This window comes from Dendronephthya gigantea, unplaced genomic scaffold (assembly GCF_004324835.1).
Source record: "Dendronephthya gigantea isolate DGI-Jeju-01 unplaced genomic scaffold, DenGig_1.0 000061F, whole genome shotgun sequence".
In the NCBI taxonomy this organism is placed as follows: Eukaryota; Metazoa; Cnidaria; class Anthozoa; order Malacalcyonacea; family Nephtheidae; genus Dendronephthya; species Dendronephthya gigantea.
This window is the reverse complement of record NW_021163071.1, coordinates 951,717-978,233: the sequence shown is the minus strand read 5'-3', so window position 1 is coordinate 978,233 and position 26,517 is coordinate 951,717. Positions and strand designations below refer to the sequence as shown.

Below are 26,517 nucleotides of genomic sequence, written 5' to 3'. Positions count from 1 at the left end.
CCTTTCTACATATGTTCCTCTGGAAAAAAAACTAAAAAAACGCACTAAGTAAGAATCCCATGAAGATCGTGTTGAAATTCAATATTTAGCGCTCAAACGAGTGAAACGATATAACCGCTCAAACATTATCTTAGACGTATTTTTCTCGCGTCTCCTTCAACTTCGGTAATTTTTTTTTCGGTAACATTTGCTCAGTATTACGAAAAGTAAATCTTAAAAGGAATTCGTGGCAATCTTCATTCGTGAATATATCGGCAACCTGCCTTTACAACCTCCTTTCAAATTTTGATATGTTATACCTCTATAAATTATAAATTTTAAAAAAATTCCTTGAAGGAAAAAAATATTATGAAATGCAACGAAAAATAATTGTACGTAAAACCAAAAGATCACCACAACAACAATTACAGTGCCTTTAATTGTGTGATATAACTACCTAAGAGCATCCAAAATACTCACGTATGCGTCGTAACTTGAAAAACCACACAACTGTCCATGATATACATCCATAAACTGTGATATAATAGCGGACAACCATATTTTCATATATAACAACATAAACACTAACCAAATAACCATATAACCACATAACCGCATAAAAATTTAACCACATAACTATTATATAACCACATAACTAAATAACCACATAACCACATAACCATATAACCATATAACCACATAACCATATAACCACTAACCACATAACCATATAACCCCTAACCACATAACCATATAACCATATAACCATATAACCATATAACCACATAACAAGAAAACCATATAACCAAATAACCATATAACCATATAACCACATAACCATATAACCACTAACCACATAACCATATAACCACATAACCATATAACCACCTAACCATATAACAACTAACCACATAACCATATAACCATATAACCATATAACAATATAACCATATAACCATATAACCATATAACCACATAACCAAATAACCATATAACCATATAACTATATAACCATATAACCATATAACCATATAACCATATAACCATATAATCACATAACAATATAACCACATAACCATATAACCATATAACCACATAACCATATAACCATATAACCATATAACCACATAACCATATAACCACATAACTATATAACCACATAACCATATAACCACCTAACCATATAACCATATAACCATATAACCATATAACCACATAACCATATAACCACATAACCACATAACCATATAACCACTAACCACATAACCATATAACCACATAACCAATAACAATATAACCATATAACCATATAACCATATAACCATATAACCATATAACCATATAACCATATAACCATATAACCATATAACCATATAACCATATAACCATATAACCACATAACCATATAACCACTAACCACATAACCATATAACCATATAACCACATAACCAAATAACCATATAACCATATAACCACATAACCACATAACCACTAACCACATAACCATATAACCACTAACCACATAACCATATAACCACATAACCATATAACCATATAACCATATAACCATATAACCAAATAACCACATAACCACATAACCACATAACCATATAACCATATAACCATATAACCATATAACCATATAACCATATAACCAAATAACCACATAACCACATAACCACATAACCACATAACCATATAACCACATAACCACATAACCATATAACCATATAACCACATAACCATATAACCACTAACCACATAACCATATAACCCCTAACCACATAACCATATAACCATATAACCATATAACCATATAACCACATAACAAGAAAACCATATAACCAAATAACCATATAACCATATAACCACATAACCATATAACCACTAACCACATAACCATATAACCACATAACCATATAACCACCTAACCATATAACAACTAACCACATAACCATATAACCATATAACCATATAACAATATAACCATATAACCATATAACCATATAACCACATAACCAAATAACCATATAACCATATAACTATATAACCATATAACCATATAACCATATAACCATATAACCATATAACCATATAATCACATAACAATATAACCACATAACCATATAACCATATAACCACATAACCATATAACCATATAACCATATAACCACATAACCATATAACCACATAACTATATAACCACATAACCATATAACCACCTAACCATATAACCATATAACCATATAACCATATAACCACATAACCATATAACCACATAACCACATAACCATATAACCACTAACCACATAACCATATAACCACATAACCAATAACAATATAACCGTATAACCATATAACCATATAACCATATAACCATATAACCATATAACCATATAACCATATAACCATATAACCATATAACCATATAACCATATAACCATATAACCACATAACCATATAACCACTAACCACATAACCATATAACCATATAACCACATAACCAAATAACCATATAACCATATAACCACATAACCACATAACCACTAACCACATAACCATATAACCACTAACCACATAACCATATAACCACATAACCATATAACCATATAACATTATAACCATATAACCAAATAACCACATAACCACATAACCACATAACCATATAACCATATAACCATATAACCATATAACCATATAACCATATAACCATATAACCAAATAACCACATAACCACATAACCACATAACCACATAACCATATAACCATATAACCATATAACCATATAACCATATAACCATATAACCACATAACCATATAACCACATAACCATATAACCACTAACCACATAACCATATAACCATATAACCACATAACCAGATAACCAAATAACCATATAACCATATAACCATATAACCACATAACCACATAACCATATAACCATATAACCATATAACCATATAACCACATAACCATATAACCACTAACCACATAACCATATAACCACATAACCATATAACCACATAACCATATAACCATATAACCCTATAACCACCTAACCATATAACCACTAACCACATAACCATATAACCACATAACCATATAACCATATAACCATATAACCATATAACCATATAACCATATAACCATATAACCATATAACCATATAACCATATAACCATATAACCATATAACCATATAACCATATAACCACATAACCATATAACCACTAACCACATAACCATATAACCATATAACCACATAACCAGATAACCAAATAACCATATAACCATATAACCATATAACCACATAACCACATAACCACATAACCATATAACCATATAACCACATAACCATATAACCACTAACCACATAACCATATAACCACATAACCATATAACCATATAACCCTATATAACCACCTAACCATATAACCACTAACCCACCATATAACCACATAACCATATAACCATATAACCATATAACCATATAACCATATAACCATATAACCATATAACCATATAACCACATAACCATATAACCACTAACCATATAACCATAAAACCACATCACCACATTACCATATAACATTATAACCACATAACCATATAACCACATAACCATATAACCATATAACCATATAACCTCATAACCATATAACCACTAACCACATAACCATATAACCACATAACCATATAACCACCTAACCATATAACCACTAACCACATAACCATATCACCATATAACCATATAACCATATAGCCACCTAACCATATAACCATATAACCATATAACCATATAACCACATAACCATATAACCACTAACCACATAACCATATAACCACTAACCACATAACCATATAACCACATAACCATATAACCATATAACCATATAACCAGATAACCATATAACCATATAACCATATAACCATATAACCATATAACCATAAAACCATATAACCACATAACCATATAACCACTAACCACATAACCATATAACCACATAACCATATAACCATATAACCATATAACCATATAACCACTAACCACTAACCATATAACCACATTACCATATAACCATATAAATATAACCATATAACCACATAACCACTAACCACATAACCACATAACCACATAACCACATAACCATATAACCATATAACCATATAACCATATAACCATATAACCATATAACCACTAACCACTAACCATATAACCACATTACCATATAACCATATAACCACATAACCATATAACCATATAACCACATAACCACTAACCACATAACCACATAACCACATAACCACATAACCATATAACCACATAACCATATAACCACTAACCACATAACCATATAACCACTAACCACATAACCATATAACCACTAACCATGTAACGATGTAACCATATATGTATATATATGTATATATGTATATAGTGTGTATGTATATATAGTGTGTATGTATGTTTAGTGTGTATGTATATATAGTGTCTATGTATACCGTATGTATATATATTAGTGTGTATTATATAATTTATGCTAATATATGTAATGTATATTCGAACCCTCGTAACATGAAAATATAACCTGGCAAAGCACCTCGCCCCAAAAGGCCTCCACTTTCGGAGTAACTAACACAACGAGTAATTTTAAGGTGCCTGCCCTATATATGCTCATGGAAATTGAATGTATCTTACCAGTCTCGCTTTTCCAAATTAAGACTGTCTAGTTTGTTGCTGTTTGTTCATATAATTTTCAATAATCGAATAAAGATTAAAGACAGAGTTGGTAAACTAAGATGCCTTACCTGTTATGCTACCCCTGCCTGCCCTTGATTGCTTCCGATCCGGTGCTTCTGAGTGATTTCTGGCAGATATAAACATAGCGGCTGGGCTGGCAAGTGACAGCAGGAACAGTAAGTTTATCCTTATATTCTATTAAGTATACAATAATGTACTTGTATTAATTATTCTGAAATGAATTTTATTGTGGGAAAAAATTAAGACCAATAGACCTTTCCCCTTTTAGCACTAGGCGCGCTAAGCATGACGGTAGGAGTATGCAAAGTTGCTTTCGAACGAAATGGCTGCCGTATGTGCGGTGAATTTCGTGCGAGAGAAGAATCGGCGGATTTTTAACATCATTTCGTGTCCATCGATATTTGTTTTCTTTGGAAAATTGCGAGAAGGTTCGTCACTACAAAACACCGAAATTTCATGACGATCTGGGCGTTAATGGCGATAAAAATCCGTCGAGAAGATGCCAAGTTGTGAACAATATTCGCTCAAATTTGCTTGCGAAAAGTTGACTAACGTGTACTGAAACAGGTGAGTTCGCTTTTCAACTTGCGATCGGCTGATTATTTTTACAAAATAAGCGTAACTGATTGTGTTTCTTTTTGGATCTCAGCAGTATTTTACTTTTATTCTTGTGCAAATATCGTTTTAAGCTTCCAGAAATTGGCATATGTTGCCAAGATTTTGTTCGAATTTGCCACTAAGCTGCCCTTGGCCCTCGGAAATGTTTTTAGCTTGTTTTGGCGCGAAAATACCCGTATTTAAATAAGCAACACAAGCCGTAGCAACAATATATAAATTTGAAAGTGTTTTTCTTGGTTTACTGCTGTTGTTTGTCCTCTAGTTGAAGTCTGCATTGGTTCACACCCTCCACTGTAATTTAATAAATTTCTCGTTGGTTATAGAATATCATTTAGGTAAATAAATTTAATTTTTTTAACAATATAACATAGTAAATAATATTAGATAGGATATTTTAGGTAAATTGGTTTAAGATAGTTTAAAATTAAATAGATAGGATATTTTAGGTAAATTCAACATAATAGATTATATTTGAAATTAAATAAATATATAAATATAAGCATACAAATTTTTAAACCATATAATATGGAGAGTGAACCAAGCACTTCGCATGAGACGAATAATAGTGAAACTTATGAAATTACTGGTCAAAGAATGTGTAAACGATACTGCTGTATACCACAGTGTGAAAGTGATAGTAGAAAAAATCCTGAGATGTCATTTCATAAAATTCCAAAAAATCCAGAGTTGAGGAAAAAGTGGGTACGTTTGTTGAAAAGAAAAGGTATAAGGGATCCTGGATCAAGTCATAGAGTATGCTCAGCACATTTTGTGGGCGGTGCAAAAACATACAGCAACAATGTTCCAACAATTTTTGCCACTGCTACAAGCAAACCTAGGAAAAGCCCAACTATTCGGACAGTGGCAGCTAAAAATCCAGTAATTACTGAAGAAACATATTTAGAAAATACAAGTAAAGAAAGCTCTGTTGTTGATGATAGCACAAGTAAAGATGACAACTCTGAAAATACACTGCAGGAACTTAAGGATAAAATATTATCACTAGAAGCACAAAACATGGCATTGAACACAAAATATAATGAAGATATTGCTAAATTAAAATGTGGGGTATTTCAGATGGAGAAATTTATTAACAGTGACAGTGATTTTAAATTTTACACTGGCTTTCCAAATTACTCTTGTTTCAAGGCATTTTATAACTACCTTTCCCCAGCCTGTGAACACCTTCAATACTATGGTTCAAATACAGCTCCTATAACCTCGGAATCTCAAAACAAATGTGGCAAACCAAGATCTATGTCTCCAGAGCAAGAATTATTTCTTGTACTCATAAGATTGCGCTTGGGGTTACTTGTACAAGATATTGCACATCGCTTATATTTCCACAACACAAGTTTCTAGAATATTTAAAACATGGATTGTATTCTTATACCAACGCCTTCGTTCTTTACCAATTTGGCCCAGTCGGGATTTTGTTGATGATAACATGCCTGGCTGTTTTAAACTAACATATCCTAAAACTAGAGTGATAATTGACTGCACTGAAATTTTCATTGAAATGCCATCATCATGCAGAAGTCAGTCCATTACATTTTCGAGCTACAAAAACCACAACACTGCAAAGGGCCTAATTGGGATATCACCAAATGGATACCCAAGTTTCATCTCTAGCTTGTATGCAGGCCGAACTAGTGATAAGAAAATTACTCATGACTGTGGTATTTTGAAGCTTCTTGAACCCGGTGATGAATTAATGGCAGACAGAGGATTCGACATTGAGGCTGACATGCCAAATGGTGTGTCTTTAAACATTCCACCTTTTTTAAATGGACAGCCTCAGCTATCAGTTGAGGATGAAGCAAAAACACGAAAAATTGCATCAGTTCGTGTACATGTTGAACGTGCAATCGCAAGGATAAAAAGTTATAGAATTTTGCATCAAGTAGTTCCCCTGACATTGGCTGAGAACTTAGAGCACATTTGGAGTGTATGCTCCTATTTAACTCTATTTTTACCACCTCTCATTAAGGAAAAACAAGATTAGTTTGTTCATTTACCAGTGACTTTTTGTTAAATGTAAATGTAATTGCAACTTGATAACTTAATTGTATTGTTTATTCTATATTACAGTTCTGGCAACATGTATTCAGAGTAAAAACTACTTAGCTCTGGAACAACTTTTTGCCAGAAGTCATTATCAAAGTAGATCCTCTCAATATGCAAGTCTACATTTGTGAACACAACAAAATCACACCAGCTAACATTAAGTGTAGCCATGCACCCTTGAATTTGATAGAAATAATTGTTGGTTTTTTTTAATTTGACTTTTCCGTTCAATTTTTCCAAAAAGAAGTTTTTGTCATTGCAAGCATCATCAATGCTTAAGTTCTTTTTTGAGAATGGGCATTTGACTTCTCCAATACCAAATGATGTTGGTTCTGTGCTGTCGAACACTAAAAAATCTGGGCTAGCACCTAACCATGGAAACTTCAAATTCACAACAAACCCACAACTTGCACACACATCAACATTTTTTCCTTCATTTTTTTTAAATTTATAGTACTCTTCAATTGCTTTCGCTTCCTTATCTTTTCCCCACTGGCAAGGTTTAGGACAAGTGGTCTGCTTTGACTTGCGAATATTTGCCAACAGTGATTTGGGGAACCTTTGCTTTCTGCGCTTTACTATTGCTCCAAAATTTGAAGATGTAAGCCTTTTTTGTCGTTCATCAAACCAAACATCACTTGAGGACTGCTGCCTAGTGTTCTGCTCAATTTGAAGAACTTGTGCATGTGTAATTTTTACTAAGCCACTTAAACTATTAATAGCATCACAATTAGTTACCAATTCTTCAGCTGTAGTGGAAGGTAATCTCTCAAGTATCTTATCACGCACACTATAGTTATTTATATTGAGGTGCATTGATTCAGAGTATCGCTTCTTTGATGGCATATCTAGGTGCATTGTGTCAAAAGGACATGGCTGACAGTCACTTGACTTTAGCAAGTTGCCCAAATAACTATTCTCATCTGTTTCAATCAAAGCATTGGCAAGCTTTTGAATATCATTTTTTTGCACTGTCCGTGAGAAATGTGGAGTGGGATTGTATATGGGGAGTGACTGTTTGTGTTTCCTCTTTTTAGCCTTAATATCTTTCTCATACACATTCTTTTCAAACACAATGTTCTCATAGAGAACAGCTTCGTCCGACTCATCTTTTCTTGGTACATGCCATTGCTGTAATAACTGTGTGCAGGTAGGATGATCTGGGACCTCAGTCATGTCTAATTGTTTATATTCGATAACTTGAAAGAGCAGAGCAACAACATGTTTACATTTACCACCTTTGCCTGCAGTACACGTACAGCTGCTATACACAACCTCCCCATTTGCTTCATTTAAATGGACATAAACAGTGTATGTATTGCTTTTCATTGCAGCATTAACAATGCATTTAAGTATGAAGCATGATATGTTTCCCTTAATGACATTTGGTTTAACCTGGACTTGCCCAACATATTTGTCTTTGAACATTTGGTAACCCATTTTTTTGTGTTTCTGAGCACCTGTACCAGAATGTTCAGTTCCCAAATGCTTGATTAACAGCTCATATGTAAATTCTGGAATGCCATGTAAATCTTTTGTCCATCTTTTTAATGCTGGTATTTCACTATTATTCGTCTCATGCGAAGTGCTTGGTTCACTCTCCATATTATATGGTTTAAAAATTTGTATGCTTATATTTATATATTTATTTAATTTCAAACTATAATCTATCTATGTTAATTGAATTTACCTAAAATATCCTATCTATTTAATTTTAAACTATCTTAAACCAATTTACCTAAAATATCCTATCTAAATATTTATTTACTATGTTATATTGTTAAAAAAATTAAATTTATTTACCTAAATGATATTCTATAACCAACGAGAAATTTATTAAATTACAGTGGAGGGTGTGAACCAATGCAGACTTCAACTAGAGGACAAACAACAGCAGTAAACCAAGAAAAACACTTTCAAATTTATATATTGTTGCTACGGCTTGTGTTGCTTATTTAAATACGGGTATTTTCGCGCCAAAACAAGCTAAAAACATTTCCGAGGGCCAAGGGCAGCTTAGTGGCAAATTCGAACAAAATCTTGGCAACATATGCCAATTTCTGGAAGCTTAAAACGATATTTGCACAAGAATAAAAGTAAAATACTGCTGAGATCCAAAAAGAAACACAATCAGTTACGCTTATTTTGTAAAAATAATCAGCCGATCGCAAGTTGAAAAGCGAACTCACCTGTTTCAGTGCACGTTAGTCAACTTTTCGCAAGCAAATTTGAGCGAATATTGTTCACAACTTGGCATCTTCTCGACGGATTTTTATCGCCATTAACGCCCAGATCGTCATGAAATTTCGGTGTTTTGTAGTGACGAACCTTCTCGCAATTTTCCAAAGAAAACAAATATCGATGGACACGAAATGATGTTAAAAATCCGCCGATTCTTCTCTCGCACGAAATTCACCGCACATACGGCAGCCATTTCGTTCGAAAGCAACTTTGCATACTCCTACCGTCATGCTTAGCGCGCCTAGTGCTAAAAGGGGAAAGGTCTATTGCGAAACTTAGTAGCCGCGCCTTCGCATAACATGGAAGCGAGGCTTATTATGCAAAAAACAATATTTGTATTTTTTGCCGTACAAAGCTATCCGCCGAGTTATAGCCCGGTTTTCGCCTTTGGTTTACATATTTTTCGATACCTTTAAAGCTCGGTTTCATCGTTGTTATCATAGTTTTAAGATGAGGGAGTTTTGCCTTTCATTTGAGGCGTTTTTGTGATGTTTTCATTAATTTTTTCGGCAGCTTTCGTCGGGGAAATATGGAAAAGACCGACACAAACTCAGGTAAAAATTCAGTTTTTTCCAAGCTATTTCGTCTCAAGTCTTGAAAATTTATTTCATTTTTCTTCCTCTTATTTGTGCAAAATTTGGCGATATATATTTGGTGCAAAATCTATGTTTTTGTGACAAGGACTATTGAAAAGTCACGGTCGAACAACCACCATGTTTACATTTCTCATTTAAAATTATTTTACACCAATTTTATCGATCGATAAGCTGTAATTTCACAGCAATTTTACAGCTCAGGAAAAAATTAGCAGAACTCTGTTGACAGAAACAATCGGAGATAAAATATACAACGGAGTTTTTTGGTTTATTTTCCCTGTGTATATAGACTACAGTACATGTGACGTGATGCCGACTGAAAAGCAAAACAACTCTTCAACTTGGCACACATGCATGACATGGATAGTAAAATACTTATTACCAAGACATAATATCATTCTCTATTTTGAATTACCATTTAATATTTCTTTTCCCACAATATCATACTATAAAGGTAGCCACAATGCGAGCAGCAGCGTTTTTTAAGATATGCCTTTACATGATGGCAAAGCCGAAGGCGAAAAAAATATACAACCCCGAAGTTCGGAAGTGTTTTCCGTTTTATAATGCGATGGTGAACGGAATCCTTTCCTTTTAAAGTATTCCTGGTTAACCCTTATTTAAAACATCTATTGCATGGTAGTAGATAGAAAGAATAGTGTTTTGTAGTGACAAAAAATATACAGAACGTCAGATGCGTTCGAATTCGACTTTTAAATAAAATTCGGCCTTCATGTCGGTATGCAAGCCATGCATCGTCTGTACTTTTTTAAAACGAAATAAACAAAAACATTTCAGTTAGTTACTTTTTGCCATTTTCACAGTATTACTCTGGTATAAAGATAAAAAATATAGTGATATTTGTGAATAAATTTGAACCATTTCAGTCATTAGGTGTGAAATTATAAAATCTGACTGTCACTTTTCATTTAGTTTTCAACAATTTTTGTCACAAAAACATAGATTTTGCACCAAATATATATCGCCAAATTTTGCACAAATAAGAGGAAGAAAAATGAAATAAATTTTCAAGACTTGAGACGAAATAGTTTGGAAAAAACTGAATTTTTACCTGAGTTTGTGTCGGCCTTTTCCATATTTCCCCGACGAAAGCAGCCGAAAAAATTAATGAAAACATCACAAAAACGCCTCAAATGAAAGGCAAAACTCCCTCACCTGAAAACTATGATAACAACGATGAAACCGAGCTTTAAAGGTATCGAAAAATATGTAAACCAAAGGCGAAAACCGGGATATAACTCGGCGGATAGCTTTGTACGGCAAAAAATACAAATATTGTTTTTTGCATAATAAGCCTCGCTTCCATGTTATGCGAAGGCGCGGCTACTAAGTTTCGCAATTGGTCTAAATCAGTGAACTCAAATAAGACTGGAACGCTCACTCTGTCGGAAGTTTGAAGCCAAGATGGCGGATCATGAAGCCTTTCTTGTAGGTATGATCCAGGCCTCCACGCGGAAATTTTGTCGGGAATTCTGATTTTTCCTTTGAAGTTTCCGCGCCAGAGGCCTGGATCATACCTACAAGAAAGGCATCATGATCCGCCATCTTGGCTTCACTCATTAATGAGGGAAAGTCAGCGAGTGAGCGTTTCAGTCTTATTTGAGTTCACTGGTCTAAATTTGCATGTAAACTTAACGTATATATGGTCGCCATATTGGATATTATGGCCGCGTATAAGTTGGAGACCTAGTGGCGACTGGCGAGGTGCTCTGCCATATCTGAAATAGCCTTCACCCACCCACGGGGTGGGTGGTGACATGGTAGTTACACTTTGGGTGGTTATGACCACCATTAAATGGTAACTTACCAGCGCTGTTGCATGGCAGCCACATTGTATAGTACTGTTATGTTTTCATGCAAACTTTACTGTGTCTTTTCTAGCATGCTACTATGTGTATATAACCACTATAATATAAAATGTCCAGGATACTTATCTACAAAGTCAGGTGACATTTGTCACGTTATTAATTACGTAATAGGTACTACCGGCAGTTACTAACAACCACTGACAACTAACAAGGTCACTGTCAACATCGCAATTCAAACTAAGAACTAACTGAATAAAAAATCTTTTATTTATCTATCGGAAGAGACGTGTCTCTTCAACGGGAATATTCATTTCTTCACTGGAATCATCTTTCTCTTCCTCGCGAATCGTATCCGACAGTTTCTTGTTCAAAGTTTCAAACAACAACAAGGAACTCAAACTAGCAATGAAGCTAAAACGTCCGAAAATAATAAACGGAACGGACTTCTTGCTTTTCTCTCCCTAGAAAATATTAATGAAAAGATGGAATTCGATCTAGAGAGTAGATACTAGAGTAGAAACTTTTAATACTTTACGTACCAACAACAGAATCTGAGGAGCAATCATACCACCAAACCTGGTCCATGACATACAAGCTCCTAAACCTACATTTCTGACGTTAAGACAGAGCATTAGAAGAATACATTTCAACAAATAAAACGAAAATATCGCCTGAAAACCTACCTTATCTCAGTTGGAAACAATTCAGAGGTGTAAATGAACAAGACACTGAATGATCCACTAAACCCGATTCTACCAATAATTGCGAGAGCTGTCGTTAAATCTTGAAGTGCATCATTGTCTGGCAAACAACAAGACAAAGTATTTAATCTCACTCGTTAGATATTGTTAATGAAGGTAAAGCAGCTCTAATATGGAGTACTCCCAACTAACCTGCAGCTTTCTCAGAAAGAACTCCAGCAGTAATATTCATGACTGCTCCTATCATGAGATACGTACAGAGAGGTTTACGACGACCAAACCTTGGAACAAATAAGTGATATTTGCTTCAATATGCCTTAGCTCAAGTCGTCAATATTTAGTCAAATAGCAAGGAACGTTTCTAGGGAAAAAAATCACCTTTCGGTTATAAAAACTGTTAAGAAATATGGTATTAGTTCCAGGGTCCCACCGATGAAGAAATTGAGATATTTGTTTCCAGCTAAACTTGAGATATTGAGTGATACACCATAATAACCAACAGAGATGGAAAACCTAGAGTGATAACAAATTATACGTTTGTTTAATGTTTCCATGTCAACCTAATGTAACTGAAACAAATTATACGAGGAAGAAAACTCAGTCTAAAAAGTCTTTACCATATCCAAGCCAGAATGATTGATCGTTTTCTCAGCACACGATATCGAAACGTATCAATGATGGTGTATTTCTTCACAACAGTGATCTTCTCTGTTTTACTTTTTTCAACAACATCGTCAAATATTTCACGAGGGAACTCTAAGTTATTAAATTTAACAATTCTCGTGACCACTTGCTCGGCCTTGTCGAATTTCTTCTGCGTTATCAACCAACGAAAGGATTCTGGCTGCAACCTGATAGGATTAAAAACAAGAAACAATTTTTGCAATGATTTAAAGGGACTGTGATTCATGATCATGGTGATCATTATGATGATAATGATAATATTGATCAGTGATGACTTTTATGTCATGATGAGGTGGTCACAAAAAATTGCATTAAAATTACCATATTAAAGAAATCTGAAGAATTGTTGCCAGTGTTATAAACAATTGTATATATCTCCAGTCTTGAATGAGAAATGCAATCAAAGCTAGAAACATCACACCAACTGGCCAGAAAGTGGTTTGTATGGTACCAACTCTACTTCGATATTTCAAAGCAAATAACTCGATTATCAAAATATATCCTGCATCCATACCCTGGAAAAACATAAAGATCTAGTGCTCTGCTTTTCCTATCCAAAATATGATGAGACTGGTAATGATTATAAGTTTACCGGAATAAATCCATGCCTTGAGTTGTTTCATTAATCTTATACCTGTAACACAGCTCCCAGGATAAAACGCAATATCACAAAAGCGATATAGTTTCTTATGAAGAATATCATTATACCAAGAATGATCTGAGAATACAAACAGCATAATAGTACTGGTCGTCAACCAAATTTATCAGACAATGTTCCAAACAGCAGACCACCAACTAACACACCACAGAAGTAGATTGTTGTAGCCAGATTAGTTTTGTATGCATCATCACAAACTAGATCAAACTAGAAAACGCAATTAAAACCATTCTCCCCAAAATCATTGGTCATTAGCAGAAGGATCAACAGAGATAAAGAGCTACCACAATATAACCAACCAGTATAAATACCATCAATTCATTACCTCAGATATAATAGTTTGTTCTCGTCCTTCCAAATAATATGTCCATCCATTGGAACATGGTTTCTTTTCCTTAGTGCTGACATTTACATAAAGATTACATCCATCCCACAACGTCTTCCCACCTTTCTTTACAAGGGGGACAACTTCATCTATTTGTGTGATATTCCCCACTGCACAATGGTATTTAGTTTTTGCACCCATAAATGCCATGGCCAAATGATTCCAACACAGAAAGAATAAATTGGAACATAGCATTATGTACAAGATCATCTGTAATTTGCCAGGTTTACCCAAAGTACTTGCAAGATTATCTGCACTGAGTGAACTCATGGTAGTTGTGGGACCTAGTTTGGTACATGACCAGATAAAATTGAGATTAGTGCTGCATTTTAACAATTCACATCAATCACATGGAATTATGCACTCAAGGTATGAAATATGTCATGTAATTTTTGCTTAATTAATAACTTTGCTTTACCTCACTTGAATACACGTAAGTACTCCGTAAATTATTTTCCTTGAATACTCTCGAAAACTCTTTGAATCTCCTATAAAGAAATTAAACTTATCTGTGCCAAGTGTAATGTTTGGATGTCAACTCTCAAACAAGGCAGGGGCCGCAGGGCCGTAACTAGACCGCTTAATTGGGTGGGTGTATATTCATATATTCATGCTTACATACCGTAGGAACAATAGCGTACAAAAGAAATAAGTCGTGCATAGGACAAAAGAAGTCAGTCGGGCATAGGACGAATCTATGAATATACACCCCCGCAATTAAGCTTCTAGCTACGGTCCTGAAACAAATTTGCTGACAGATATTTACATATCCTTCGTAAAACTGACTGGGGAGACTACTCGGCGGTTAATTAAGGTGGTTGTTACTCAGTATGAATTTTATTCCATTGATAATATCCGTTCCATATATTTTTTATAACAGTGTTTTTTTGTATGAAAAAGGAAATAACGTAAAAAATTGGAAAGAACGTAAAAAATTCCAAAAGAGATCATCAATCTCTATACTACTCGCTGACAGCAATGCCGAAGACTGGCGAACCAGTTGCGATATACATAGATTACCAGCTGGCGAAAGGACAGTTGCTATAGGAAGAACTCCCCCCTATCTTAACGGCTGACTAAGGGGAAGATGCCTTACGACCCCCATACCATGATGTACGTGCACCTAACCGTTCGGCTCGGTGACAGAGTGGGTTTTATGCCACAAACCTAGCGCGTACATAGACGCATCGGCCACAGTGTGATGGGATGCCTTGAGAGCGAAGATAGATATTACGTATTTAAGCTTTTCCTGAAAATTACAATATTTTAACGTCTGAACGTTTTTTTAAGTGTTTTTAACGAGAAAATAATATTGTCTAATGCGATAATTTAAAATTTAAGTGTTTTCATTGTTTTGATACTCTTTTGGTGTTTTCATTGTTCTCGAAATGTCATCATTTCTGGAAAGGAGACTCAATATAAATGACTGAACGGCTTAGTTTGGTAAAATGTTTTGTTAATTTTGTGTCAATAGTGACTTTAGTGCATAGCCGTTCGATTATATTCGCCGGGTACAATTCGGGTCTAAAATGAATTGATCGATGGTTTGTCGAATTTATTCCTCCTGGTGGTCTAACCAAGTATATGCACACATCAAGTGACAAGTTTTCGACAATGCATGATAACAGGAAATTTCTCACAGCTCTTATGAGGGCGTTTTCACGGTTCCTCGATGTAACATTTCTAGTTTTTTCACTTGCGTGTGAACGATGCATGATGACAATTCGGGTCTGAAATTTCGGTACACGGTTTGCCAAAAGTAATTATACGGTGCGAAAGGTAAGGAACATTATTGATTAGCCATATTGAGTAAGTTGCATGTTGAGCCTGATTACGTTTATTTCCTTCATGTTCGGTCAACCGAAATCCAGTAAAACCGTAAAACGTATAAAAAAAGGAAAACGTTGCATGAGGTGCAAATCGATTTAACTACGATTTAACTACGCAAAATGTATTTAAGAGCGGTTTTTTACAACCGGCCCCTGCTGTTTTGCAGCGGACGATATGCGCGCTGCGCACGTTAGACCATCATCAGGATTCAATTGGCAAAGCTCAAAAGTTGCATAGCAATATGCATAGCAATATGCAATTCCTAGACTCCGTTCGGACGAGCGGAACTATATTGGTCGAAACTATAAATAAAACCTGAACTGTCATTACAGACGATTTCTAAATAAAAATACCAAATTCGGACCGCTGGTCAGGTAACCTGAAATTCAGGTTACCTTTGGAGGGGTTTTCTCCGCGCACTCCGGTTTTCCTCCTTTTTGTATGACTTCAACAAACAGTGTCTATTTGAAGGGCCAAACGTGTGTTCGTTGATAGTGAAAACGATTTCTTGCACATTTTACAAAATCGAGAAATCCTCTTTTCACATAAACGCGAGTGTTCGGCTTCTGGGTTTGATTCCCAGAACACTGGCGTAAAAGAATAAGACATGTTGAGACTGGTATGCATAGGCAGCATGACGAGACTGAGCCCGGCATGGGCGTACGAACAAATGAAACAATAGTAGTTCGAAATGTGCGGTGATGTTCATTTCATGCGTACTCTTACGACGAAAAGCATGGGCTAAATGAGATATTTTCTCCATCCCATGCAGCTATTTCGCGTCACAACACAATAAATTGTTATATGCATGTAGTACAAGGTCGTAAACCAATATTGCAAATTATTCATTGCCAATTCTATTACGGTACCCGATTAGCCAAATTTTTTCAACTTTGCTTAAGGGGAGGATGAAAATGTCTAAAACAAGTCAGAGATTCTTAATCGCACCGTGAAACTAACAGAAATGGGAAAGCGGTGGGAGTGTTTTTATTAAATTTAGCAAAATCATTCGATCTTGCTTCAGAAGTTGTCCAATATGAATTATTACTAATTGGATAACATGTTAAAGTTTCCTTACAGACAGAAAACAGCGTGTTAGGTTGAATACTGCAATGGTGCTTTTCAGTTTCCACAGGTAAGAGTTCTTGGACCGACACCTGTGCCCCGATACTTAATTATTGTCACGTTGGGCCGACCGTTGGAAATTCGTCGACGATTGCACAGTAGCAGGCCAGAAAGCATATCACGTTCTTGCAATATCAACTTACAAAATATAGTGAACGAAATGGACAGTCCAAAACAAAATGAAACGTACAAAATGCAAATAACTATTCGTTGATTTTTCAAAAGATAAACAGATTTTTCTACCTTTCGACATGGTGGCGTTTCTGTCGAAAGGATGAAATCTGCTCGCATGCTGGTACAGCTGGGTTTTATAATAAGGGACGATATGAGTGATCATGTTAACTCTATTGTGAAATACTATGGAGACTGGAGTGATAATGTTAACACTTATTGTGAAAAAACAGGGAAATAATTGTATATGTTGGGACCATTAAAACGATCAAATGCTGACGCAAGGATCTTGCAAACAGTGTTTATGCAACAGTAATAATAAATTGGGCTGGTACGTGAATACGCATGCCACGTATGGTGTTTTAACACTCCTGAATATTTATCATTTATGTAACGAGAATGAAGTGCTACGAAAACGTGCGTTGGGAATAATCGCACCGTAATTGAGTTCAGAATAGCGACGCATATTGCTATGCAATCCTTGAGCTTCGTCAATTTAATTATAACAGACCTAATGTTATAAAGACGTATCAAGCCGTGACGCCTGGTTCATTCAAACACATTGAACTGTAAACAAACAATATATAGTTAACGAAAGAACTGAAAACAAACTGGAACGATAACTTCAAACATCAAAATTTTCCGCCGTGACTATTAAGACCAGAACTCCCTCCAGGGTCACGGTTTGTTACGTCATTATGCATAAGGTCTATTGCATTGCACGTTGCAAGGAAAATTGCATATAATAGCGTCCCCTTTCGGCATTACTTATAGAGAATTCCAGTAGCAGTGGGGATTTGCAAGCTAAACACTTTCAGGCAGCACTTCTGCCCATGGGTAACCTACAGCATACGCCACACATGCGCAGAACACAGGAATGTTCTAAGCGTAGTTTTCTTACAGTGCTCTATTTTTTTCGCGAATTTTGCAACTGTCGATCGTAAAAGTGCGACATTTGCATCGTTATGTCTTGTTGGATCTCGAGAATATCTCGTGATGTAAACAATTGACAACACAGTATAATCAATGTGGTTGACAATGCAATATATTTAGCAAATATTTTAAATCGTGTTGTCCTTAAAAGGTTTACATAATTTTCTAGTCACAAACAGCCCTAGAGGTGTAAAGTTTGCAGCAAATGGCAACGTCTCAGAAAAGTTTGAAGCCAAAATTGAGTGAAAGAAATCCGCAATTAAAGTGCAGAAACAAGTATGTATATCTAAAACAATTTCAGTAATGTGTATTTCTTAGTTTTATATGCTTTGCCAATCGTTTGACCCTATACTTATAACTGTCTATATTTTAGAAACAAAATCACACAATATTTCAACAGTTTCTTGCATGAAACTTCAAACCTGAAAGATAATTTTGAACCAAAATTATTAAAGGAAAATAACAGAAATATAGTCATACTTTTCTGAATTATAGTCATATTTTTCTGAATGATAGGCTTGATAGCCATACTTTTTTCAAAAGCATCTTCATATTCATCAGGTTTAATGGTTCATCTAGAACTTTCCACACCCAAAATCATCTTCCATCCCTTCCAGTTAAAAGTTGACTGTACATGTGAGCTTGATTTGTGATGTCAAGTCTCGTCTTGCAGTTAAATCTCACAATGCCAATGAAAACAGCAATCTTTATTTGAATTACTGTAATATAAATCATGTAGGGTGAGTCAATTTCAGAACTGTCAAATGGTGTCCATATATATATATGGAGATATATCAAATTTTGAGAGATCTCCATATCATTTTCAAACCTGTTTAAGTATTTTTCAGCTTATTTAAAATAATTTTTGTACCATTATATTTATACTGATGACCATCACATTGACAAATTCAAAAAATCATTTTACAGTAGTTAAATTCGCAAAATTACAAGTTACCTTAATCTAAGGAAATTCAGCTTAAAAAACAATATTCAATCACTTCAATGCTGCAATATAAAATCTTTAAAACATTTGAAATCAATAATTTTTTCAGTTGTGGTTTTTATGGTAACCCAGCATGGCATGGTTATTGCTCACTATGTTACAAAGCATATCTTGCAAATGAGGCAGCACATAGGTTGAGTGAGAAGAAAAGTACACATGCTACAAAGTCAAGTGTATCCTTTGGGACAGGTGAGTTAGTTAAATACATTTGCTAAGTAAGAAGTGGCTAATGCATATAGTATATACACAGGATGTTTCATTTTATATCCATCTGAACATATTTCACCCATGTTGGGATTAATTTGCTGCTATGGACATAATGCTATCTCATGATGTTCTCTTCATAATCTGTTTAGTTATTTTCTTGTACAATAAAAGGGTAAGGTGTGGGATAAAGTAAAAGAAGTTGTGTATGAAGGCACTGCCATTGTCATCATTGATTATACCACAGTTTTTTTAATTTTACTTTCTTAGATCAAGCATCACCAAATGAAGAAACAACATTAGCATTTTCCAAATTTGAAGAGAAGAAGAAACTTCAGACCACTTCAAAGAGGTAAGACTGTTATACTACTCTTTTATTTCTATTTTAACCTTACTCTTGCTAGTTTCCACAGAACCACCATAACTTTGCTACTTCATCCCACTCTAGCAGAAAATCATACTAATTAAGTTATGAACATGTTTTACAGGCAAAGTGTAAGGAAATTGTTTACAAAGACTAAAGGTGGTCTGCCAATAGAGGTGCCTTTAGAACCGAATGCCTCAATGTCAGCTGTAAGGGGAAATGATTTTGATGGCCATTATGGTAATTGATTTTTTATATACTTATCACTTTGAATATCTTAGCCGACAGTAAAAAAGTTATTCCAGTTTTCCAATTAAGCCAATGGAGCTATATCCATACCTGTAGTTAAGAGTCGGGTTTCAAGTCTAACATCTTCTCTTCATTTAGTGCCATCATCAGATGTGTATCAAAGTGCATCTGATTTCAACATTTTTCTTAAAACTCTACGTAAACCAGCAGCACAAGATATAGTTGGAAAATGTAAATTGTAAGTAATATTTAATTGTATGCTGTTACCACTATATTTGTGGTTGAAAAAAGCACACATTGATCTATGCATGTTCTCAATTTAGTGTTACAGAGCAAGTTATACACAACCCTACTTGGTCTGTTGAGCGACAAAGTGAATTTCTTCAAAAATTCTATATTGTAAGTGAGATTAGAACACCATTGTTTCTGAATAACTTTCTGAATTCCAAAAAAGGATCCAAGAATTTCTCTTTATTGGATTTTTACTATTTTAGCTACTTCATTAGGTCACACATACAAAAATCAACATTGTTAATTTAAGGGTTAATTTGGTCATTGTTTGACATTTTAGCATATGCCTATAATTCTTGCTTTGTTCTTCCTAGCATATGGAAGAACGTTTGGAGAGTCATGTTGTGTTTAAAGGGACCACTCCAGCTCAACTACAAACTGCCTTAGATGGAGTTGAAAAATATGTCATGACTAAGATATATAAAATGTGAGTAATATTTTTGTTGAAGGCCCAATCTGTGTTTAGAAGTAAATTATTAGGAAAAGAAAGACCAATGAAATCTTTCCAATGCAATATTTCTATGGTAATAATCCATTACTGTGTTGTTGCTCCTTCCCGCTGCTTTATACTGTAAGTGGTCCCCGACCACCTTCAGCCCCCCCCCCCCCGCATTATCATCTGTGACACTTGGTAGACTTGTAGGACAGAATTCCTTGGGTAATCCGTAAATGAAAGGCGTTTTATAGTAAGAAACAAATTTAAAACTTCATATACCCAGGGTTTTTTGTCCGCAATCGACCGACGATGAACTCAAGGATTTGGAAATACAGAAGAAGATTCGTCAACTCAAGTGGGTTACTAGGCAACACTTGGACGCAGCCATCGACCTGGAGAACAGTAAGGTCCTGGAGTTATTGGAAGACGCACAAAATGGTAATCAGCTTTCTTTCTAATCTATCTGGCTGTAATTTTAAGTGCGTTCGTTCGTGCTTGTTTATATATTTCACCAGGCAATTCTGTTCCCGTGAAAGTTGGAATTCGTCAGCGATTGAATCGCTTCCTCCGTTTATTTATATTGGAGGAAATCGAGTTCATTTCATCCCTGATAAGAACTTGATTCCTGCCGTACAGCATGTTCTCGTCTTGTATTGAAGTTTTGTTGTTCATTTTCAGATATTGTTGAGGTAAATACGAAAAGAGCTCCGCAAGACAAGTTGGCGTGTATAGTCAGATGCAGCAAACGTGTGTTTCGTATCCTTAACGTCCTGTGTTGTCCACACTAGTGGGTAGATATAGGAGTGGTTGGGTTATACCTGGAGAAAGGACGCTTCTAAAGTCAGAATTATAGAAATAGCCAGTGTAGACAGAAAGGGAACTTCATTCAGAACTAGGCAACACTGCGAATCAGGTAGAGACAGATAGAACAAAAGAAAAACGGAGAACTACGTTAAATTATATCCCGAAGTGGTACAAAACTTATTTGGTCCACGACTACCAGCTCAACTGGAAAAATAACGATGTTTACTTTAACACTCGCAAAGATATTATTCGTCTTTCATCACCGGATGGAGGTCCTGGCAGCGCTGACGAATTCTTACCGTGTCTTATATATGTTATATTAAAGTCCAATCCTACTAAGCTTAACTCAAATATCCAGTAAGTTCTGGTTAATTGTTGCAATAATTTGCTTGTTTTAAGGGAATGATATCAAACAATCGTTCTTTTCAGATACATAACAAGATTCTGTAATGCTAACAAACTAATGAGTGGTGAAGCGGGATATTATTTTACGAATTTGGTTTGTATTTTGTTTTGAAGATTTTTGTATGTCTATTATGTTGCAAGGTCTATTGTGATTCAGTTCCATTTTACGAGTGAACGAGTAGAGAAATTTGTTCAATTAGCATGAGTTTTCATGGATTTTTCTTCGTTTTGCCTTGGCACTTTTTTCTCTGTGACTATTAGAAAAAATCTTAGGAATAGAAAACAGAGAAATTGAATAAAATGACGCTGTAAACTAGTACCCAGTCAAATTAACACCAAGACCTACTGTAACTAAACCTGTGTTTCCATATATATTTAGTGCTGTGCAGCAAAATTTATCGAAATGATTGACGCCCAATCTCTGTCACTTACCGAAGAAGAATTTAATCGGTATAAGTTAAATCTTTCCTTTTTTTTCACATGATTCAAGTTATTTTATTTGATAAAAAAATGCAATCAAACAAAACAACAACCACAATTGTTTTTTTTTGCCAATTAAGTTATATGAATGGTGAACAACCTCCAGGTCCGTCAGAAGATCCAAATCCTGAGGATGAAAACATGTGTGATGGTCTTAAACTAATGCAGGTGTGAACATAAATCATCTTTGACAAAATTAAGTCCCATTTACACTATCCGATTTGTCGTATACGATTCTTATCCTGGCGTATGTGAACGTATGAACACACGTACAAACATGACACTTTAAATTCCACCTTGAACAAAATGAATAAAGATTGTGGCATTGGCCTTTTTTTGCATCAAATTGCATACAACTTATAGGTGTAGTCTAAATAGGCCTTTATATAGTTGTTTATAACTAACTATACGTTGATAACGTCATTGCTTGCGGCGCCAGACCCAGTCGTCTCGTTGACTATTGTCTTTGGGATAGAATAAAGAGCGGACTAGGAGACCTACCCGATGCAACGTACCCTTGTTTTGTGATATTCTGTCCAAAAGGCGGAGTAGACAACCATTACACTAAATACAATTAACGTTCTTATTGGCCAGAACCTGCAAGTTATTGACTGATTATTAATTGCGGATAACATATATACGTAATGAGACATACTCGATGACACAAACATATATGGTTCCGAATCAGGAGACTCTTTTAATCCTCTTAAATTTTAATTGGAGTAATACATATCACTTGTACAATTCCGCACCACTTACCTAATATACTGTAGTCTAAATTCTTCGACTGCCTATCCTAGTGTCGTTATACATAAAAGAACCTCACTTGAGACCATTTCAATCATGCATGTTACATGGGCAGACTAGGAATATCAATCCTCCAGTAACATGGGCACATCAGTAATTGACATGTTCCTAGTTTATGCGTTAGTAGTAGTATAAACTTCTTTTCTCAAGGAAAACTTGGATAATTTAGCTGAATTAAGAGAAGGACAACTAAAATGGAGACATAAAGCAGTTCAATTACAAAATGATATCGCTTCGTTCAGATCAGACGTTACCAAAGAGGTATGTAAATCTAAGAATCGACAATTACGATTGATAGTCGATAATAACGTCACAAGATTATCGCTTTCAAATTAGAAGCACCTAAGAAATATGATTTTAAATTCTCCTATTTCAAGTTTTACTTTCACTATGCTTAATTGAATCCACGGCCGGGTCGTGAATGTAATCTTTGTGTGGTGATTACTTTCATTAATAAAACCAGAGTGGCGATAATTGCGATGGATTATTTTATTTTGACCAATGAATTGGGGAATATACGCCATATTGCCATAACACGAGCAAACAATGCTCCGAGTCTCGTGTGTAGGGGAAGGATCACTCGAGAATATTTTGCATCTTTGCAAATATAGCTCGTTAGAGTAAATCGTAAAATTCATTGCTTCCACCAAGTTGGTTCTAAATGAAAACTTAAAATGGTAATGCTGTGACGTGATTCTATTTGGTCAATTTAGGGCTTCCGAATTTAGAGCATCCTGAGTAAATATATAGTATTAAACGAGCTTCCAACTGGTGAAAAGACCGCCTTCTCGTATTCCTAATTTCCTTTACAATATATTCTATAGTACATAACCCAGTTTTCACTATACAGAGTGAATTTGCAGTGTTCCGCCACCCCTGAATTTAGGCCCTGTTTACACTATACCAGATTCGCATGGTCACAACATCAAAAATATCCATCGTAATTATCGCTACTCTGGTTTTATTAAATGAAAGCCAGAATAGCGATAATTACGATGGACTATATAACTGGTTGCCGTGAACTCATTAACATCAAAAATATGTTGATATGATGGCATGATTGCTTTAACATGATTTGTCAAATAAGGAAGTTCTGGGGACAGTGATACCATAAAACATGTCGTGACCATGTGAATCCGGTATATTGTAAACGGGGTCTTAATCATATGACTAGCCCTACATGCAATGACATGACCACTGTATATCAAACTCCTTAGGTTGAAGGAATTCTAAATGGTACCAATAACGGACAATTAAAATACCTCAAGCAATATTTAGACAAAGACTCGGGGAGCCAAACGGAAAAGAATGTGAATCCCGATAGTCAAACAACCTCTGGTATTGTTAGCTAATATTATTTATTAATTATTGAATGAACGTATTTAACTCCATGAATATCTAACCTTATAGAAACATATAGTTCGGTTTTGCTTTATTGTCTCTTTTCCATGAAACAAAAACTGCAATGTTCGAAAGGCTATCTTTCATTTGTGGAAATTATCATCGGGACAGTTACTAGTATAGTTTCTTTTGTGTTTACGCCAAAACAAAGACACGACCATTTTTTCTAAGTTTTCTGCAAAATATCTAATTCATTCGGCTGAACTTTTTAAAACTCAACATCTTACTTGAATTTTCAATAGCTATAGTTAGAGTGTATACAATCCAACTTTTACGGTCAAATACTCTTCGTTCCTGTTTAGTCTGTCCACATAGGCGTAGGGTAGGAACGTGCCGTTTGTCATGATGACGTTAAAATAGACGTCATTCACTTTGCTAGATACGCCCAAGGGGACACGCCTCTAAAACTTATTTTTGCAAATTTAAGAATATTGAAGATATTACACAAAATAAAAGTTATACTTTTAATGGAATTGTTCATCTAATATTTTTTTGATAATATTCAAAAACTCATCTCTCTGACTCTATGGATAACATTGGATCACTGTTTTTCAATGACCGAGGAAGGAAACTCTTCCGTAGCTAGGGAGTCGTTATAAATATTCTTTTACCAGTTACGAATACCTCTTTTATACTGATAGTAAATATAGGAAGTATATGACAATATAATTTAACACCGATTAATTCAATATTGATAAGACAACATAGATAGCTAGATATATACATCCATTTATGCATCGTCCATGATTGAGTTCGTAAATATAACCAGGGCGCTATAAAACACGCATGTTGTGTTTTATAGTGCCCTGGTCTAACCAACAAGTTACTGTACATTAGAAAGAAATATTGTTTTTATTGTGAGACATACAGCACGTCCGATTGTGGCATTTTGTGCGTCATAGTTCAGCTATTGTTCTCCTTGGTTGATGAATAGTTTAATCTGCTTTTTTATGAAGAAAGTATTGTAAATGAAAAAATTCTAACAACCCACATTACATAACTCAGTATTGCAGAAGCCGACACTATATGCCATAAAAGTTAATTCTTGTATAGAGTATCTACCTATTTAGGAACTTTTTGTGAACAACCGGAAATTATGGGGGTTGGGCGTGCTAAAAAAGCCACCTTTATGAACTTTCGTGTCGCCGGAAATATGAAATTGTCTGACTTTCCGATTTGTGCCTGGGAATGCAGGAACATGCTATATTGTTCCCGATGATATATTAATGAGCCGTACTTGCTTCTTATTGGTTCCTTTCAAAGTCCCTTGAGTCTGATTGGTTCAACAATGTTACAAAATATGCCAGGCTTCCCTCAGCTGAAAGAGAAGTTCGATGTTCTGCTAGAGAAAAAAATTTGCTAAAGCAAAGTAGACTGATATTTGCTTTATGTTTTCAAGTCTGTGCGAAGTAGCACTTTGTAATATCTTGTATGGAAAAAGAAAGAAAGTGTGGCTATAATTCTGGCAAAATAAAATGGCAATTGTGTTAAAACA

General features: G+C 35.0%; 5 protein-coding genes across 6 annotated transcripts; 3 read left to right on the top strand and 2 right to left on the bottom strand.

Annotated features, from left to right (window-relative positions):
• Positions 1–4,575: 4,575 nt before the first annotated feature.
• On the top strand, positions 4,576–26,492 carry LOC114530224 (rab5 GDP/GTP exchange factor-like). The gene is made up of 18 exons (XM_028551806.1): positions 4,576–4,895; positions 14,744–14,888; positions 17,419–17,484; positions 18,748–18,854; positions 19,631–19,770; positions 20,056–20,137; positions 20,274–20,389; positions 20,537–20,636; positions 20,722–20,797; positions 21,004–21,116; positions 21,409–21,563; positions 21,804–21,881; positions 22,172–22,286; positions 22,359–22,428; positions 22,714–22,784; positions 22,895–22,982; positions 23,772–23,882; positions 24,839–26,492. The coding sequence occupies exons 4-18, from the start codon at positions 18,784–18,786 to the stop codon at positions 24,971–24,973; spliced, it is 1,521 nt and encodes a 506-aa protein (XP_028407607.1). The 5' UTR covers positions 4,576–4,895; positions 14,744–14,888; positions 17,419–17,484; positions 18,748–18,783; the 3' UTR covers positions 24,974–26,492.
• Positions 5,884–6,720, top strand: LOC114530210 (THAP domain-containing protein 2-like). The gene has a single exon (XM_028551789.1). It carries the CDS (start codon positions 5,884–5,886, stop codon positions 6,718–6,720), a length of 837 nt encoding a protein of 278 aa, XP_028407590.1.
• Positions 6,806–7,363, top strand: LOC114530209. Its single transcript, XM_028551788.1, has one exon. It carries the CDS (start codon positions 6,806–6,808, stop codon positions 7,361–7,363), a length of 558 nt encoding a protein of 185 aa, XP_028407589.1.
• LOC114530225 (organic cation transporter protein-like) lies at positions 11,914–14,493 on the bottom strand. Of its 2 annotated transcripts, XM_028551807.1 has the most exons (8): positions 14,111–14,493; positions 13,798–13,991; positions 13,410–13,643; positions 13,171–13,305; positions 12,985–13,073; positions 12,775–12,892; positions 12,631–12,703; positions 11,914–12,552 (listed from the first exon to the last, which is right to left on the bottom strand). In XM_028551807.1, exons 1-8 carry the CDS (start codon positions 14,177–14,179, stop codon positions 12,364–12,366), a joined length of 1,101 nt encoding a protein of 366 aa, XP_028407608.1. In that variant the 5' UTR covers positions 14,180–14,493; the 3' UTR covers positions 11,914–12,363. The 2 variants fall into 2 exon arrangements, with proteins under 2 accessions (XP_028407608.1, XP_028407609.1); XM_028551808.1 differs by lacking the exon at positions 13,410–13,643.
• On the bottom strand, positions 14,204–15,067 carry LOC114530226 (solute carrier family 22 member 5-like). The gene is made up of 3 exons (XM_028551809.1): positions 14,938–15,067; positions 14,460–14,803; positions 14,204–14,341 (listed from the first exon to the last, which is right to left on the bottom strand). Exons 2-3 carry the CDS (start codon positions 14,787–14,789, stop codon positions 14,228–14,230), a joined length of 444 nt encoding a protein of 147 aa, XP_028407610.1. The 5' UTR covers positions 14,790–14,803; positions 14,938–15,067; the 3' UTR covers positions 14,204–14,227.
• Positions 26,493–26,517: the final 25 nt, after the last annotated feature.

Coding starts and splice junctions, on each gene's coding strand:
- LOC114530210 (XM_028551789.1), top strand. CDS start 5,884: ATGGAGAGTGAACCAAGCACTTCGCATGAGACGAATAATAGTGAAACT.
- LOC114530209 (XM_028551788.1), top strand. CDS start 6,806: ATGCCTGGCTGTTTTAAACTAACATATCCTAAAACTAGAGTGATAATT.
- LOC114530225 (XM_028551807.1), bottom strand. CDS start 14,179: ATGATATTCTTCATAAGAAACTATATCGCTTTTGTGATATTGCGTTTT. Junction 13,644..13,797: donor CTTCAGATTTCTTTAATATG/GTAATTTTAATG, acceptor TAATCCTATCAG/GTTGCAGCCAGAATCCTTTC. Junction 13,306..13,409: donor ATCATTCTGGCTTGGATATG/GTAAAGACTTTT, acceptor TTATCACTCTAG/GTTTTCCATCTCTGTTGGTT.
- LOC114530226 (XM_028551809.1), bottom strand. CDS start 14,789: ATGAGTTCACTCAGTGCAGATAATCTTGCAAGTACTTTGGGTAAACCT. Junction 14,342..14,459: donor AACAAACTATTATATCTGAG/GTAATGAATTGA, acceptor TGCGTTTTCTAG/TTTGATCTAGTTTGTGATGA.
- LOC114530224 (XM_028551806.1), top strand. CDS start 18,784: ATGGCAACGTCTCAGAAAAGTTTGAAGCCAAAATTGAGTGAAAGAAAT. Junction 19,771..20,055: donor AAGTGTATCCTTTGGGACAG/GTGAGTTAGTTA, acceptor TTACTTTCTTAG/ATCAAGCATCACCAAATGAA. Junction 20,138..20,273: donor CTTCAGACCACTTCAAAGAG/GTAAGACTGTTA, acceptor CATGTTTTACAG/GCAAAGTGTAAGGAAATTGT.